Source organism: Cajanus cajan, chromosome 11 (genome assembly GCF_000230855.2).
Source record: "Cajanus cajan strain Asha chromosome 11, NIPB_CcT2T_4, whole genome shotgun sequence".
NCBI classification, from domain to species: domain Eukaryota; kingdom Viridiplantae; phylum Streptophyta; class Magnoliopsida; order Fabales; family Fabaceae; genus Cajanus; species Cajanus cajan.
Genome location: NC_138527.1, coordinates 27,945,330 through 27,962,540, shown reverse-complemented (window position 1 = coordinate 27,962,540; position 17,211 = coordinate 27,945,330). Strand labels below are relative to the sequence as shown.

Here is a 17,211-nt window from a genome sequence, read left to right as displayed (position 1 = left end):
AGCTATATTATTCCTAATGACGGGTATCAAACTTTCCTAGTTTATGTGACAAAATTTGAGAAATCGTGCTATGTTGTGGATTAATATCCTAATTTTCTGCTAACTTAGTAAGCCAAAAAGGCTGGACTGTTAATTTTGGTTCGATAGAGTCAAATTACTTAAACTATTTACTTATGTTGTAAAATAACTCTTAGTTGAATTGTTTGACGAGGTATTGTGTTGTTATGTTGCTATCTTGTAGTGTTGTTTTAAGTTGTTGAGTTGTGAGTTGTTGTGTTGTTCATAATTGTATTGTAAACTGAGATGATGATATGTGGTGCAATGCTGATATAGTTGCATAAATGTGTTAATAAGAAGTTGAAGATGATAAATTGATTTGTGTGATAATAAGTTAAAATGGTTGTTGTAGTGTAGATGCAATGAAGTTGTTGATATATATAGTAGTATTCTATTTCTATATTATATGTTGCCTTGTCATACATAAACTCACCCTTGCATTTTATGTTGTTGGGTTGCGATAATCATCATATTATTATGAGAGTAGGGTATGATTAGCCTTAAGGACTATCAACTTGAATATCATGCTAGAGATGACACTTTTTTGCTAGAGGCTACTCTAATGTAACTTATATATAGTAAATGTTTGATTAGCATTAAGATTTATGTATTCAGTATCTTATAATAAATGTATATTTGAATATATGTACAAAATTTCATTGTAACCTAATAAAGAACTTTATGCTTTTAAGTTAAATTAGTAAAATTTATTTTTATGATTTTCACACTATAAATATATTTGTTGCATGAATGTTTATATACTACTATATGATAATTCTAATATAATTAATTTAATTATTTATTTTCAAAGCTTAATTGTTAAGTTATAAAATGTAAAGCCTATCAAAGTCGTTATAATTATTACATTAAAAAATTAAAAATGACATCTATTTTAAAACATTTTTTTAAGTTAAACAATTATTGTTTTTCAAAGAAACACTACACTTATTATGAAGAGAATGAAATACATTTTATCAAGTGATATCATGCTTGGTTATAAATTTTTCCACCTTTATCGCATAATATTATAAATTTTAACTTATTATTAATTAATAAATATTAAAAAATCAAAATTTTATAAAATTTAAGATTTATTTATTTAAACTTTATTTGTGGTCCAATCCTTTCAACTTTAATAGAGTCCGTTTTGGTCACGGAGCAAAAAAGCCGACCCGTATTCCCCAACTCAATCGAATCTTGGAACCAGAAAAAGACAACGACAAATTAAGAATTAAAAAAAAACTAATACTCTTACTTTTTTAATGTATCTAGTTGATTTTTCTAGGGCAGAAGTACCGATTGACCTGCAAAAGTGGCACTGCTTAACAGTAGATAGTAAGCAATGACAACATAGAGTCATATGCTTCCCGTGGTCTTTACAAAAGAAGCTTTAAAAAATTAAACTACATAAAATAAAAAGAAAAGAAGAAAAGAAAAAATTCTCCATCTTTGATCCTAATATGTTATCACCTAGTTGATAATAATTTTTCAGTTTCCTAATGCCCCCCAAGGAATAGTTCAGATTGCAAGAAAGCATAGTAGTTAGCTCTCTCATCTTCAAGCTCCCACAACTTATCACACAAAGAAGAAAAGCCATCTCCACTATTAACCCTATCTTCACCAAGCCCAAAAAACCCATCATTATCCCCACTACTTGGGATCCCAAGTTCATCATCAGAGGCATGAAGAAGATGTCTCATGACCCTCTCTTTGTCACTCTCCTCCTCTTGTGAGGTTGTGGTGTTGTCCTCTAAAGTAGTGATTGTGAGGGTCTCTTGGTCATTTCCATGAGTTGGGCACAACAAAAGGGTATCATCATCATGTGAGGTGTTGTTAGAGGCACAAGTGATTTCCTTTTGGAGGGTTGTCATGAGAGGAGAGAGGTCTTGTGTTGACTCCTCTTCCTCCAAATCAAGAAGTGAGAGGATGTGGTTGTATGGTTTGTGCCTCTTGGTGTAGTCTTCTTCCTTTTCAAAGTCCAAGCCTTTTTCCACTTGGGCTTCTTCTCTAGGCCTCTTTGGCATCACCAAAGTTTCCTCCATTTATTGAAATATAAGTAAAGGGGGCACAAGAAATGAAACTAGATTGTGGGGAATTGGTTGAGGGGGAAGATGACTAGATGAGGAGAGAGAGGTGGGGGTTGGAAACATTATATAGGGGAAGGGAAAAGAGAGGGAGATGGTCAAAATAAGGGAAAGATTAGAAAGAAGGAATATTTTAATTTGGGGAACATTGTAAAGTCAGTTTGTTATTGTTGGACTAGAGTAGGAGAGGGAAAGATGCCTAGAAGATTTCAAAACGGAAAAAAGAGGTATTAAATAAAAAAGTATGTTTAGAGGAGTTGTGGAGAGTTTTTCTATTAAAAATAAAAAAAAAAATATTTTTTAATAAAATAATATGATGATAAAAAAGTTGAAGAAAAAAAAGAGGGAATTGTTGGAGATGGATTTAGAGTGTCGTGTAGCGTTCCTCTTTTATGGGTTTGTGTTCTTTGAGTTGTGAGCGTTGGATTAGATGAGGATAGGGATTCGTGCAAGCTCGGGCACCGACGCTGATGAATGGCAATGGGGAAGCCTTTGCATGAGATGGAAGGCATCAAAGGGCCAAAAGATAGTGACAGATTGGGAAGAAATTACAAGGTAGGGATACTATTTTAGTTCTTTTCTGACGGATATTATGTGTGTGGTGATTAATATTTTGTTAAAAAAAAACAATCTACTTGATTTATTTTATTTTATTTTTCAATTTTTGTAATTTAAAATATTTTTTTTAGTCTTTATTTTTATCTTTTTAATCACCTTTATTTTTATAGTTTAAGACAGATCATTTTTATTATATATTTAGAGATTTTTAATTCTTTTAATTTCTGTTGTTAGTTTTTTTTTTTTTTTGTAACATTGTTTCTTTTTTATTGATATGATAAAGATATTAATTTAATTTTGTGTATTTGATGTCAAATTTATTTTACTAGAATTACTCTAATTTAAGTTTCTTGACGTTTTATAGTTTTTTTTTTGTTTTACTCTTTCAAAATTGAATACCTCTACAATGTTAATATAAAATAGAATGTTACAACTAAAAAATTAATAGAGACTAAAATTATTACAAAACTGTAAGTATAAAGACAAAAAAAAAGTTATTTTAAAAGACTAAAAAAAATTAAAAAAGATAAATATAAAAACTAAACAAATTTACTTTAAATTATAGGAACTAAAAGTTAAAGTAAATTAATGACTAAAAAATATTTAAACTTTAATAATTTTTATGAGTTACTATAGTTTAGTATTTTATTAAATATTTCAATGAGTATTAAGAGTCGTTGGATTTTTTTTCTTAATTCAAACTTCTTTTAAAGAATTAAAAGATATTTTTTTATTAAATAAAAGTGTACCTGTGTAAGAATACCTTTTACTTTTCTTTTATGATGCCTTCTATGCTTTTTGCTCTCTAGACCAATCTTCTAGTAATATAGAGGGGATATACATGCAAAAAAAAAACACTTTGACGCTTAAGAAATTATCTCGCTCAATTTAATAAATGTGAATATATGGTGAATAATAATTTCCCTTGATATACGACACTATTTATACTAATCGTTATGAATTTAAATTTTAATGGGCCTTGGTTAGAAGTTGTTAATTAGGTAATACATCGTTGTATCATTATTAAGTTTATTTACTCTAATTATCTTGATGTACAATGAGCAATTGTTCATTATTTTCAATTGTCGGATGACTTGAATATATGATTTCATGGTGTAAGACATTCGAGAATGTCAAACGAGCATGAGCATACATGCTCAGGTGCTTTGATGTCTAAGAATGTTGAACTTGTGTGAACTACACGTTTTGGTGCACAGGCAACCGAGAGTGTCAGAGGTATGAACTACGTGTTTTTGGTGCATAGGCGTTTAAGGGTGCCTAACAGGTATGAACTATACGTTTAGGGACATAGGCCGTCAAGGGTGTCGAACGGGTATGAACTACACATTCAGGTGTATTAGCAATCAAGGGTGCTAAATGGATAGGAACTGTATGTTTCAGTGCATAGCAACTGAGGGTGCTAAGCTGGTATGAACTATACTTTTAGTAGTGATTTAAAAACTGGATCAAACCGGCTAGTTGGATCGGTTGGACCGGGAACCGGTGGTCCAGTCGGTTTGAATCTTAAGTTAAGTCGGTTATGCAATCGACCCGTTTCAAACTGGATTGAACCGGTCAATTTTTCGGTTTAACCGGTGAACCGGTGAGTCAAAATGGTTCAACCACACTTTTTTATTTTTTATTTTTATTTTTTAAGGAAACATAAACCATAAAAATAATAATGAAAATTGAATCTCTTAATGGAAGAGCAAAAAGTCTTATTAAATATAACAATGACTATTTGTTCTAATGTATTTGTTTGTAATATATACAACTTAAATAACTTTTATAGTATATTATTAATTTTAAATTATGTATTTAATAATATAATATCTATGTAGATATTACATATATTATTTTGTGATATCAATTGCAAGCATATTATATATGTACATATTATTTATATTTTTAATTTGTATTAATATACAGTTTAATATTTAATTTTTTTATGTATTTTTTTACAAAATAAAAATAAAAATAATATTAAATAAGATAGAAAAAATGAAATTTAAAATAAGATATGAATTTATTAAAAATTATAAGTATAAAATATATTTAACATGAATATTTTAAAAAAATAATAATAAAAATCGAGTCATGCGATTTAACTAGTAACTCACCAGTTTAACCTTTAACCAACTGACCCAGTACCTTAACTAGTTTAATGACCGGTCTAATTTTTAAAACTATACTTTCAAGTGCATACGCAGTTGAGGGTACACATTCAAGTGCATTGACGATCAAGGGTGCTGAACAGATAGGAATGACATGTTTTAGTGCATAGGCAACTGAGGAGATATAAGCGAAGCCTGATTGGTGGTTGAAGGCTACTTTTATTGGTGTTAGCGCTGCTTTGTGTAACTTGTATATGTGTGTTTAACAAATACTAAATTATATAGTTTATCTTTGAGATTATTGTATATTCATGTATATGATTTATATCAGTACAATAGTTGCACTTTTATATTTTATATTATATGTGTGTTTATATATTTGTTAGTTAAGCTTTTTATAATTTTAATAGACTAGTTTTTGTTATTAGTAATGATTTCACATAATATAATGATCATGACGTTACATAAGATAATTAACTTGAGAAGAAAAAAAACTATTAAAAAACATTTTTCAAATTTAAGAAAACAACTAATTTTTAAGAATAATTTATAAATTTAAATTATTATCTTAAATAACAATAGCTTTTGTTCTCATATTAAAACAGCTAAAAGTAGGATCAATATATTTTTTCCCCAAACACAATTATTTTGCTCTGAAATCAGTGAATAAAAGATGTGTCCGTGCCCTCACGGATTCCTAGTCAGTAGGAGTATTATTTGTGGAAAATCGTGATTGTTGGTTAACTTCATTTTTATAAGCTAGCTAGGGGCTAGTGGGGGACCCGTGAATTAACTTCAATTTTGGGGTGAAGGTGGAAAGTATAGAAAACCAGGAAAGTGCAGACCTATAAGAAAATGAAATCCGAGTAAAAAGTAATGAGAAATTATGAGACTTGGAAAATGGAAGCCGACCACCCATAGATTTAAAAGTCGGACCGATTATTAAATTGATTAGAGTATTACCGATTATTAAATTGATTAGAGTATTAGATCAACGTGTTATAGATTGAATTGATAGATTAATAATTAAATTGTATGATTTGATTTTTATTAATTTTTTAAGAAATATTTATGTTAAATATATTTTGTACTTATAAATTTTAATAAATTTATATAGTATTTTAAATTTTAATTTTTATCTTATTTAAAATTATCTTTATTTTTATTTTGTACAAAGAAATACATGAAAAAATTATATGTTAAATTGTATATTAATATAAATTTAAAATATAAATAATATGTATATATATAATATACTTGTAATTGATATCATATATTATTTTATATAATATCTATATATTATTAAATATATAATTTAAAATTAATAATATACCATGAATATTATTTAAGTTGTAAATACTACACATAAATATATTAGAACAAGTGGTTATTGTAATGTTTGATAAAAGTGATGAAAAATATTTTTGTAGTTGAACCAGTTTGATCCTTGGTTCAATGTTGAATCGAAAAATTGACCGGTTCACTCCGATTTGTACTGGATCAAATGTATAATCGATTTAACTCAAGACTCGGATCGACTAGACCATCGATTTTCGGTCTAATTGGTCAGTCTAAGCCAATTTTTAAAACAACCATTTAGAAGAAAAGAAAAAGTAAAAACTACCAAGCAAGAAAAGTAAAAACTACCAACCATTTTAAATTGATTTTTTAAATGACATTGTTAAATCATTTTTAGATAAAATAAAAAATGGTGTATTAGAATTAATTTATTTTAGGACACAAACTTTATAAGAAAGTTTTAAGTAAATTATTTGTATTTACGCATCTTGTTCATTACACTTACATAATTACTCAACAAAAGTAACAAAACCTACTTTAAATATTTGTGATTAATATATTAATCTAACCTAGATATATGCATATATACACACATACACATACATATACGAGACAATATTTATATGTGTGTACAGTAATCCAAAAAATGTGAAAATAAAAATCTTAAATTGTCAACCAAGTGATGTTTATACATGTAACGACCTGTCTAGCCATCACACAACAAAACATCACCACACAAGAATAGAGTATGCATATAAAAGAGTAAATATATATATACATATGTCTAGCCTGGGGCACAACAAGTCAGTATCCAATACTAACAAAATAGCTACACCAAGTAGCCCAAACACAAAAAGTCAGCTCCTGCTACCACCTGTAGTCCTGCTACTACACTCCAGCCTTTCCCTGTTATGCTCCCAGTATGATCATTGCAGTCCAACCCACATGGAAACATGCAAGGGTAAGCTAGTGAAAAGAAATCAACATATAGTATATTTACAAACAGCTTTCAACTCAACAGCAACATCATCATTCTCAACAAATTTAACATACAACATACAGCTCAATCACAGCTACACAGCACACTACACATATACAGCTCATATGAATCATCATAGCAACACAACATCAGCTTATGTGTCGTCACGCATTTCAACTCGGAGATCTCCTACAACATGGGTGAGCAGTTTAAGTGGCTAGGTCCTACCGAACCGACAACAAAGAACCTTTTTGGGCTTGCTAGGTAAACAACAAATTTGGATGCCAATCCACAGCACAGTAACAATTTCTCAAACTTTGTCACTTAAACAAGGAAGTATAGTACTATGTCAGGATAGAACAACTGGGTTTTAGGCCTACCACGACATTAGCTAGCTTAACTAAGCCACCTATGGAATTAGCCTACCGACTATCCTCCAAATACTACAACCTTTTGATACTCAGTTAGGAACTAAGTTCCTGACTTCGTACTTTACTCGATTAACCGCTTATAATCAATATAGCTCGACCTGGCCCCTATGCTGTGGTCGCTTTGTACACATGTGCCTCAACCTTGCCCACACACGGGACCAACTAAGTACTGAGAGGAGAACAACACAATGACCACTCCAAGGGACAACTTTCCAAGGAGGGTTTTCAACAAATTGGGCTCTAAGAGCATCACAACTTCCTCAATCCACACAATGGAATGAGCAACTTCGAAAACATCTTCTCTAGTCCTAGTGATCAACAACTCATAGTTACAACTTAATCAGCTCACCAAACAACATACAACACAGCTTAACTTAGCATCACTAACAGCATAAACGACATACAACACAACTCAACTTAGCATCGCTAACAACATAAACAACATAAAACATTTTCAGAGTTATATTCATGCCCGGCGCAATAGAATTTGCGCCCGGCCTGGACCCAACCCGAGAACTCTAAAGCTCTTACACGCCTGGCGCATTACCATTGTGCCCGGCACAATAGGAGGCAGAGACTCCAAGAAGTCTCCCAAGTCCAGCGTACCAAACTCGTGCTCGGCGCAAGTAAGGCAGAGACCTCACCAGGGTCTCACGCCCGACACGCTCATTCTACGCCCGGCGCTGCCCCAGGCAGAGACCCCCACGGAGTCTCGACGCCCAGCGAGATCGAATCACGCTCGGCGCCATAGCAGTAACTCAACTTTTTGAGCCACTATCTAATATCACGCCCAGCGTAGTTCTCCCCACGCCCGGCGTGATTCACCCAGGGACTTCCATTCCCAACCCGCCCGACGCAACCAACCTAGCGCCCGGCGTGCTTGGACAATAGAGTTCCCTGATGAACTCATGCCCGACGCAATTTCAAAAAGCAACCCTTATAACTTCGAAATTTTCAAACAACACATGCAAATCAGCCAGCTCAACCACATGCAATCCATGAAACGAATCACATTTACATCATACAACTCAAAAACAAGCTCTATTTCAACATGCAACCACCAAACGCATCAAAATCACCATTTTCCCCAATTTTCCCGAAACCCCGAAAATGAAGAACTCTCCAATCCAACCATCAATCTTTTGAAATCAACAAACATTTGAGTTCCTAAACTCATTCACAACCAATCCGCACGAAAACTAACTTCCCTTACCTCGGAGAAGAAGAATCCGAGCTCCGGGGAAGAGAAAAGGAAGAAGAAGAAGGGGATTCGGCTCTCAGCTAGCTCCACACGTCTTTGAGTTTGCAAGAGATGGAGAAGAATTGATGGACCACCTTGGTGCTCACCGCCTCAGCCTTAGAGGAAGGAAATCAGAATCAAGGTTTTAGAGACTTTGAGAGAAAAAGGAAATGAAGGGAGAAGGGAAATGAGAAAATAGAGAGTTTTGTGTTGCGGGTCTTACAATACACACCTTCAAAAGTAGTCCAAGACTACATTACCAAAATATATGGCCCAACAAGAACTCCAACTAACCCTACCTTGCTTCTACAAAATATCATGATCATCACAATTCCAACTACAAGGAAAACATGCAAGGGTAAGCTAGATCTCAAAACAAAGCAAATATAGGAAGGGAGATCTATACTACTCTCCAACATATAAACCAATCAAAATACGCCACATGATTTACAACATTCACCAAACAACACAACACCAACATGTTTGAAAGCTATAACACCCAAGCAAATTTAAATATTCACCACAATCATACCATACATCAAGGTATCCATACCATGCATATGAACACTATCAACTCACACCACATCGTATGCGAACACCACATCTAATGCATCATTACCCATACACCTATGAAGATCTTATAATATATCTAAGCAGTCTAAGTGGCTTGACCTTGTCGAATCAACTAGATCACTTTCACGCCCAATACACCCGTTGGATCGACAACTAAAATGGGATATCAATCCTTACCTTTGATTTCTCGAGTGTCACACTTATACTAGGAATATTTGGTTCTACTGTCAAGATAATATAATTAGATATAGGCGTACCACGACCTTGACATGTATTACCAAGTTACATATGGAGTTAACCCACTAACTATCTACAATGAACCATATAAACTTTCCAATAATTAGTTAAGGGTTGTAGCTCTTGACTTCATACTTTACTCTAAATGTCTAAGGACTTAGAGGAGACTCAGCAAAATTCACTCCAAAAGTTTCACACTTACTCAATGAGGGTTTTCAACAATTGATCTAGCAGAGCATCAAACCAAAATTCCCTATATGGAATATTTAACTTAAACAACACGTTGTAACACTATAAGTTTTAAAGTTGATGTTTTAAAATAATTTATGTGCTACTGTTGTGTTTTGTGTTGAATGACTCTTATATCTAGTGATTTCTTATGAGTCTAGATGATTTTAAGAGCTCTTCTAGATAAAAGTCCATATGTGACCTTGAGGGGTGAGGCTTATAAGGTTTTTATTTAGAAGAAAGCTTCATAATCTCAAGTTCTCAAAATCTTAGAGAGAAGGACTCTAGTTAGTGAGTTCCTCCTACTCTAAATATTCTCCCTTTCCTTCTCTGATTCTCATTGTAGTTGTGTCGTGTTGTTGTGTTGCAATATTGTTTAAGTTGTTGTATTTTGAGTTATTGAGTTGATCACATATTGTGGTAAAGTTGTATTAATGAGATATTGTGTTGTATGCTAAGTAGTTGTTGAGTTATAAATCTATGTTGTGAGTTAATATGTGTTGCTAAGTTGGGGATTGAGCCATCACTATGTTGAGATGATGGAGTGATGACATATAGTTGTATCGTTCTTTGATATTATGTTGCTTTGTTGTCTTTAATCCTACCCTTATTTTCTTTGTTATTGGATTGCGATGATCATATTATTATTAGAGTTGGGTAGAATTAGGTCAAAAGGTGAGTTTGAACTTTTGACTACCATGCTGGAGTTGGTGGTTGTTCAAACACAACATGTTTAGATGTTGCTTGACCAACAACTTAGGAATTATGTTTTCAATTTTGAATAATTGTATGTGTGTGTGTATGAGTGTGCGTGTGTGTACAAAATTGTGATGTAGTTCCATTGAGAACTCTTTATGTTTTCAGTTGATTATTTCCTACACACACACGCACGCACACACACATAGACACACATCAAGCGCACACGCACGCACGCGCGCACACACACACACACGCACACGCACATACACACACATATATATATATGGTGGCATGTATATCCATAAATTGTCTGCATGATAATCTTTGATAATTAGATTTATGTTTTTCGTTGCAAAGTTACTGAGTTGTAAAGTGCAAAGATATATTGGGTCATTACAAAAATTATAATATATGTAACTTAAATAAGTAAAAAATTATACAATTGTAATATTTGATAGACTAAAATTGTATAACTACAATACTTGAGAAACTAAAATTGTTTAACTAAAACTAGGAGACCAAAATTACATAATTGTGATACGTGAGAAACTAAAATTACTCAATTAGAATCTCATGGATTAAAATTACACAATTATAATATGAAAGGGATCAAAAACATAGTTAAACCTTTAAATTTATACTAGAATTATAATATATGTAACTTAAATCAGTAAAAAGTGTTTATAAAGTGTTATTTTTAAATTTTAAGTTAAAAAAATTATTTTAAAATTTGAAAAACTAAAAAAATTACTTTTGATTTTGAAGAACCAGAAAGGAATTTGGCCTCAATTTGAAGGAAAAAATAAAAAATTAAATATATCCGCATGGCACATAGTAATATGGCCAAAAAATTTAATATGTCCACGTGACATAATGATATGATATTATTAGTCACATTAGCAAGAATGCAACATTATTTATGATATGTGATCAAAATGTCAAATTTTATAGTATTTTATTTATTTATTTTAAGGGATAAAAAATATATTTATGTTTTTAAAATATATATATATATATATATATATATTATTTTTTATATTTTTTAATTGCACTTTTAATCTTTCAAAAAAAATATCATTAAGTGAATTTTATTTTTATTTAATAATTGATATTTTAATTTAAAAATAATATAATTTCTTAGAAAATAATTCATTTTTAAACTAAAATAATATATTCTTAAAAGAAATTGAAACTTTAATTGTTATCTTTTTTAGGGTCTGTTTGGTTAATAGGAGGAAAGAAATTTTAATAAAGAAAAGGAAAAGGGAAGGGGAAAAAGGGAAAAAAATTATAAATTTTATTTGGTTAAGAGGATGGGAAGTAACTATTTTTTGTTTGATTTCAAAAGAGGAGATGAGACATTTTAAAAACTAATTTACGTTAAGATTCTTATAATTTAAATTTTTAAAATATAAGTAAGAATATTATTAATCGCTACTAGAATTTCTCTTATTACATGCGACTTTTCCTGCGAATTTTTCATAAAAATTTGCAGGAAACGTTGTTCCTACAAATTTTTCTGCAAAATTTTATTTGCAGGTAATACCTTCATGGATAATATATTTTTGTGAATTTTAAAATTCGCAGGAAATTTTACTATAATTTCTCTTATTACATGCGACTTTTCCTGCGAATTTTTCATAAAAATTTGCAGGAAACGTTGTTCCTACAAATTTTTCTGCAAAATTTTATTTACAGGTAATACCTTCGTGGATAATATATTTTTGCGAATTTTAAAATTCGCAGGAAATTTTCCTACAAAATTTCTTGCGAAAAAAATTCGCAGGAAAGTTTCCTGTAAAAAAAATTTGCAAGAAATTTTTCTGCAAAAAAATCCGTAGGAAAATTCGCAGGAAAGTTTCTTGCAAAAAAATTTTTGCAGGAAATTTTCCTGTAAAAAAAAATTTGTAGGAAAATTCGCAGGAAAATTTCCTGCGAATTTTTTCGCAAGAAAATCTACAGGAATATTTTTTACGAAAAAATAAAAAAAATACTATAAATTATATATTTTAAGAATTCATAATATTTTATTTTCATGCCTCATACATAATCTTTTAAATTCTAAGATCGTAGATTATAAGCCTAACACTTAACCATACAATTCAACTTATAAGGTAAGTGTTGCCCCAACTTATATACTCTTTAATTGTTTTATTTTCAATCGATGTGGGACTTGGAGATTTTTTTAAAATATTAAACTTATGAATTTAAATAATTTTTTATTTTTCCTGTGAATTAAAATTTGCAGGAAAATCTGCAGGAAAAGTTACTTGCAAAATTTTTCTACCATTTAGTAAATATTACTTGCGAATTTATTTTTGCAAGAAAATTTGCAAGAAATAAAATAAAATTCTTACAATATTTTCTGCAAATTTTTACCATGGAAATTTTTTTTCCATGATTATTAAAATTGTAGAAAAATTTGTAAGAAATATCTGTAAATTATTTTTTTGCAGGAAAATTGGCAAAAAATTTCTGCGAATATTTTTTTGTAGGAAAATTCGCAAAAAATTTCTGCGAATATTTTTTTGCAGGAAATTTCGCAAAAACTTTCTACAAATATTTTTTTGCAAGAAAATTTGCAAAAAAATAACACTTTTCTAGTAGTGAATATTATACTTAAATTTTTTTTAAAAATTTCCCTTCAAATCCCTTCACCATTGATGTGATAAGTAATACAAACTTGTGCGATTATGCTAACTCCAACAAACATTGAAAAAATTGTGAGTCTTTGAAGTTTAAAGGATATTTTACATAAGTTATAGTTTAACTGATATAATATATCATTTTTCTATATCAGTTCACATTGAACCAATGCAATATATCTCTTTTTACGTTGATTAAATTATAATTAATGTAAAAAATATTATATTACGTAGGTTAAGCCATATTAATTTCATAAACGTTTCTATGTTGCATATTATTACATCAATTATCCTGTTGTTAAATTCCATTTTTCACTAATATTATAGTATAAGATGAGTAAAAAATAAGTTATTCATAAATAATCTAAATATGCCTATTAATTTTACTAAATTTATGAATATAGACATAAACTTTTAAGAAATTAAAGAAAAACATGTCCGATTTAAAAATTAGCAAATTATATAAATTATTCCATATAATGATGATTTCTATGAATAAATGGTTTGTTTGTTAAAAATGAAATTATTTTACACTATTGTTTATATATTTCTATACAAAATTTCTCATTAAACTATATAGTTGTTTAATTTTTGAAATAATTATTTTAAAAAATATTCTTAAGATATTTTTAAATATTCAACAATAAAAAATCGAAAAAATAAAACTAAAACTGAAATCAAGGTTGGAAACGTTAGTTTTGATTGTTGGTGGGATAATTTTTTTTTAAAAGGAATAAAATTATATGTTGGTGGGATAATTTACCTCTTAAAATTACAATTATTTATAAAATAATAAAGAACTGCAACTTAATTAATACTTATTAAAAATGTTAAACTGATGTGAAGTTGGAGCAAATATTATAAAAAAAATATTGATTATTTTTAGTCAGTTTAACTAACATTTTGGATTTAAGATTTAGATAAAAGTCAGGGTTAATATGTATTTGTTTTAAAAAAAAATTATAAACTTTTTAATCATTGGTATTTTATTTATTTTTAATTTTTCACTTTATCAATTATGAACTAATATATTATTAACCTTTCTATATTTTTTTTAAAAAAATTAAATAAGTCAACATATGAATCAATTCATATCACTCACCTAAAGTTAAATATTTTATTTTTTTTCTCATCATAAAAATGCATAATATTAAACTAACTCATGAATATGATGATCTGCTATATATATATATATATATATATATAAATTATGATGATCTACTTTTTTTTTTCATTTTATTGATTAGAATTATATTGACAGTACTAAAATTTAAACTTAAGATTTTATTTATATTATTTAAACTCTTGTCTAGACTGACTTTAATAATTTTATAATAATATATTCTATTAGATAAACATTTTTTTTATATATCTCTAACAAAATAAAAAAAATATTTAAAATAAAATTTGTTTATACACACTTTTATTTTTATTTATTTATAATATATAAATTAGTTTCAACTTATACTTTTTTTCCACATTCATAAAAGTGTTTGAAAAGTTTGTTTAATTACATCGAAGTAAACTTTAGTCAACTCATGACTTTTATGCCTTTTATTAGTTATGTTACGAATGGCAGTGGTTAGGAGGGGCAAATTAATTGTGACCCTACTTTAAGATAAGGATATAAATAGGGCTAACTTTCATTATTTTATTCGTACAATTTGTGGCCAAAAACACAGTTGTCAGTTCTTCCCTCCAAACCACCCACGATTTCTCAATACATTTGACTACCTAATTCTTCACTTATTTTAAAATGAATTTTAAAATATATTTTTAATTCTTTAAATTGGAATATTTTATTTTCAAATTTAAAATTAATTTTTTACCCTTCATAATTTTTTTTGAAAAATATTGCAATATGTATATTCAAACATGTCAATAAATTGATAGTGCATAATTAATACATATTTTAGTATATTATATTAGATTTATTTGACAATTATAAGTGTTTTAAATTAATAAATTAATTGACCTTTATTTTAATGGACTATTTTGATTTTAATTTTAAATTTTAATTAATTTTTATAATTTTTATCTACTTTGACATACTATCTTGCATATGTTATATTTGGAGTTTCCGAGTTTGGAGTTAGACATTTTTTAGTGTCTCTGAAAAGTTAAGGTAAAACTCTACAACTTCTTTGTTGAAAGTTTCACCTAGTTTGGATGTTTAAGGATCCAAAAATGTGTCTCAATATTATGCCTCTACACTTCAATTTGGGTTTACTTTAGGAACTTATTGTATTAGTATTCTAATCTTATTAATTAGCTGACTAATGAATTGTGATAAAATTCGAGCCCTCAATCTATTTTTACCGTACGAATTCTCTTCGTCTTCTTTTCATTCTAAATTTAATTTTTGTTTGATGATTGTGAATTTCATTTTAATTAGATCTAGAACTGAGATTGAATTTTATTTTTGGATCTAGATCAATCTAGATCCATATTTAGATCTGATCTAAAATAATCTAAATTGTCTAAATCAATTGTTCATCATTCTTGAATTTCATGAAAATTGTGGGTGATTGTGTCTTATGTTTTTATAAAATTCAATAGATCTAGTTTTAAATTTACATTTTAATTACATTCATGTTGATTTAAGGTTGATTGAATTCAAATTATATTTTGAATCGTCAAAATTTTGTCGCAAGGATTGAATCTTGAATCAATACATTTTTCGATTGAATTTTTTGTTTATAAAAATACCCTTCCTAATTGCATGACAAATTTGGATTCAATTGACTTGTGTCTTTGAAAAGAATGACTTAGATTAATTTTTACATTACAAATCTTTGTGGAAAAAATCAAATAATTTTTTAAGTGATTCAACAATTCTATCATATATATGACGTAAAATTCACCTATTAGTGTATTTATTAATAAGAAAGAAAAATAGTTTAAAATTAATTGATATTATACAACTAACTTAATTTATTTTTGTCGATAATGTTGCACATGGTCATAATATATTAAAATATTTTAATTATAAGACTAATGAATTACTTTTAATTTAGAAAATTGACAAAAAAAAAATTTACCTTAATATTGAAAAATAAAAATTATACTTAAATATGTTTTTAATTTATCAAATTTAAGTTAAATTTATTTTTGGTACTTTAAATTTAAAACTGATATTTTTAGTCTCTGTAATTTAAAAAAAAAATTATTTTAGTTTTTATACTCAAAATTTGTTAAAGAATCTGTCAAATATTATCGCATAAAATATATTTATTAGTATCTTTATTAATGAAAATATCACATTAAACCTAAATGATACTTAATTATCTCAATTTATCACCTTCATATATGTTATTCATGACATGAGCAACTAAAATAAGATTTTTAAAAATTATAGGGACCAAAATTAATAATTTTAAATTTGAGGGATCAAAAATAAATTTATCATAAATTTGAGGGACTAAAAATATATTTAAACCTAAAAATTTTATTTAAATATATTTTTAATTCTTATATTTTTAGACAAATATGATAAAATTTATATATTTTTATATTAATTAATTTGATCTTCAAACTTAAAAAATATGCAAATTTAGTCTCTCTTTAAAAAAAATTATCAAATCGAAGATCAAATTCATCAATATGAAAATACAACATTAAAATGCTGGACTAAAAGTATAAAAAAAAAAAACACAATTTTCAATTTTCTATCTTAATTTTTACTACTATTTTTTATCATATTATTTATTATATTTAATATATTATTTCATTTTTTTTTACTCTTTCCTCCATTTCATGCACTCTACAATAGATTGTATATTAAGTATTATTTATTTTAGGGTAAAAATTATCTTTTATTTATCAAAATATTTTACAATTTGATTTTAATGTCTGTAAAAAAAAGTAAGTATATCATTTTAACAAAAATACACGTTTTTAATTAAGTCCTTCATAATAGACTAAATCTATATCACTTTTGATAAATATATGAACTAAAAGTATATTACTTTTTTATTAGGACTAAATTAAATTTTAAAATACTTTAAATAATAGAAACATATTTTAGCTTTCATTTAAAAAAATTTCGCGTGAATAATTCTCATCAA

General features: G+C 28.2%; 1 protein-coding gene across 1 annotated transcript; it reads right to left on the bottom strand.

Moving 5' to 3' along the window:
* Positions 1–1,288: 1,288 nt before the first annotated feature.
* On the bottom strand, positions 1,289–2,297 carry LOC109801170 (uncharacterized). The gene has a single exon (XM_020362176.3). The coding sequence runs from the start codon at positions 2,097–2,099 to the stop codon at positions 1,554–1,556; it is 546 nt and encodes a 181-aa protein (XP_020217765.1). The 5' UTR covers positions 2,100–2,297; the 3' UTR covers positions 1,289–1,553.
* Between the last annotated feature and the right edge of the window lie 14,914 nt (positions 2,298–17,211).

Excerpts from the sequence above, each read along its gene's own strand:
- LOC109801170 (XM_020362176.3), bottom strand. The coding sequence starts at position 2,099 with ATGGAGGAAACTTTGGTGATGCCAAAGAGGCCTAGAGAAGAAGCCCAA.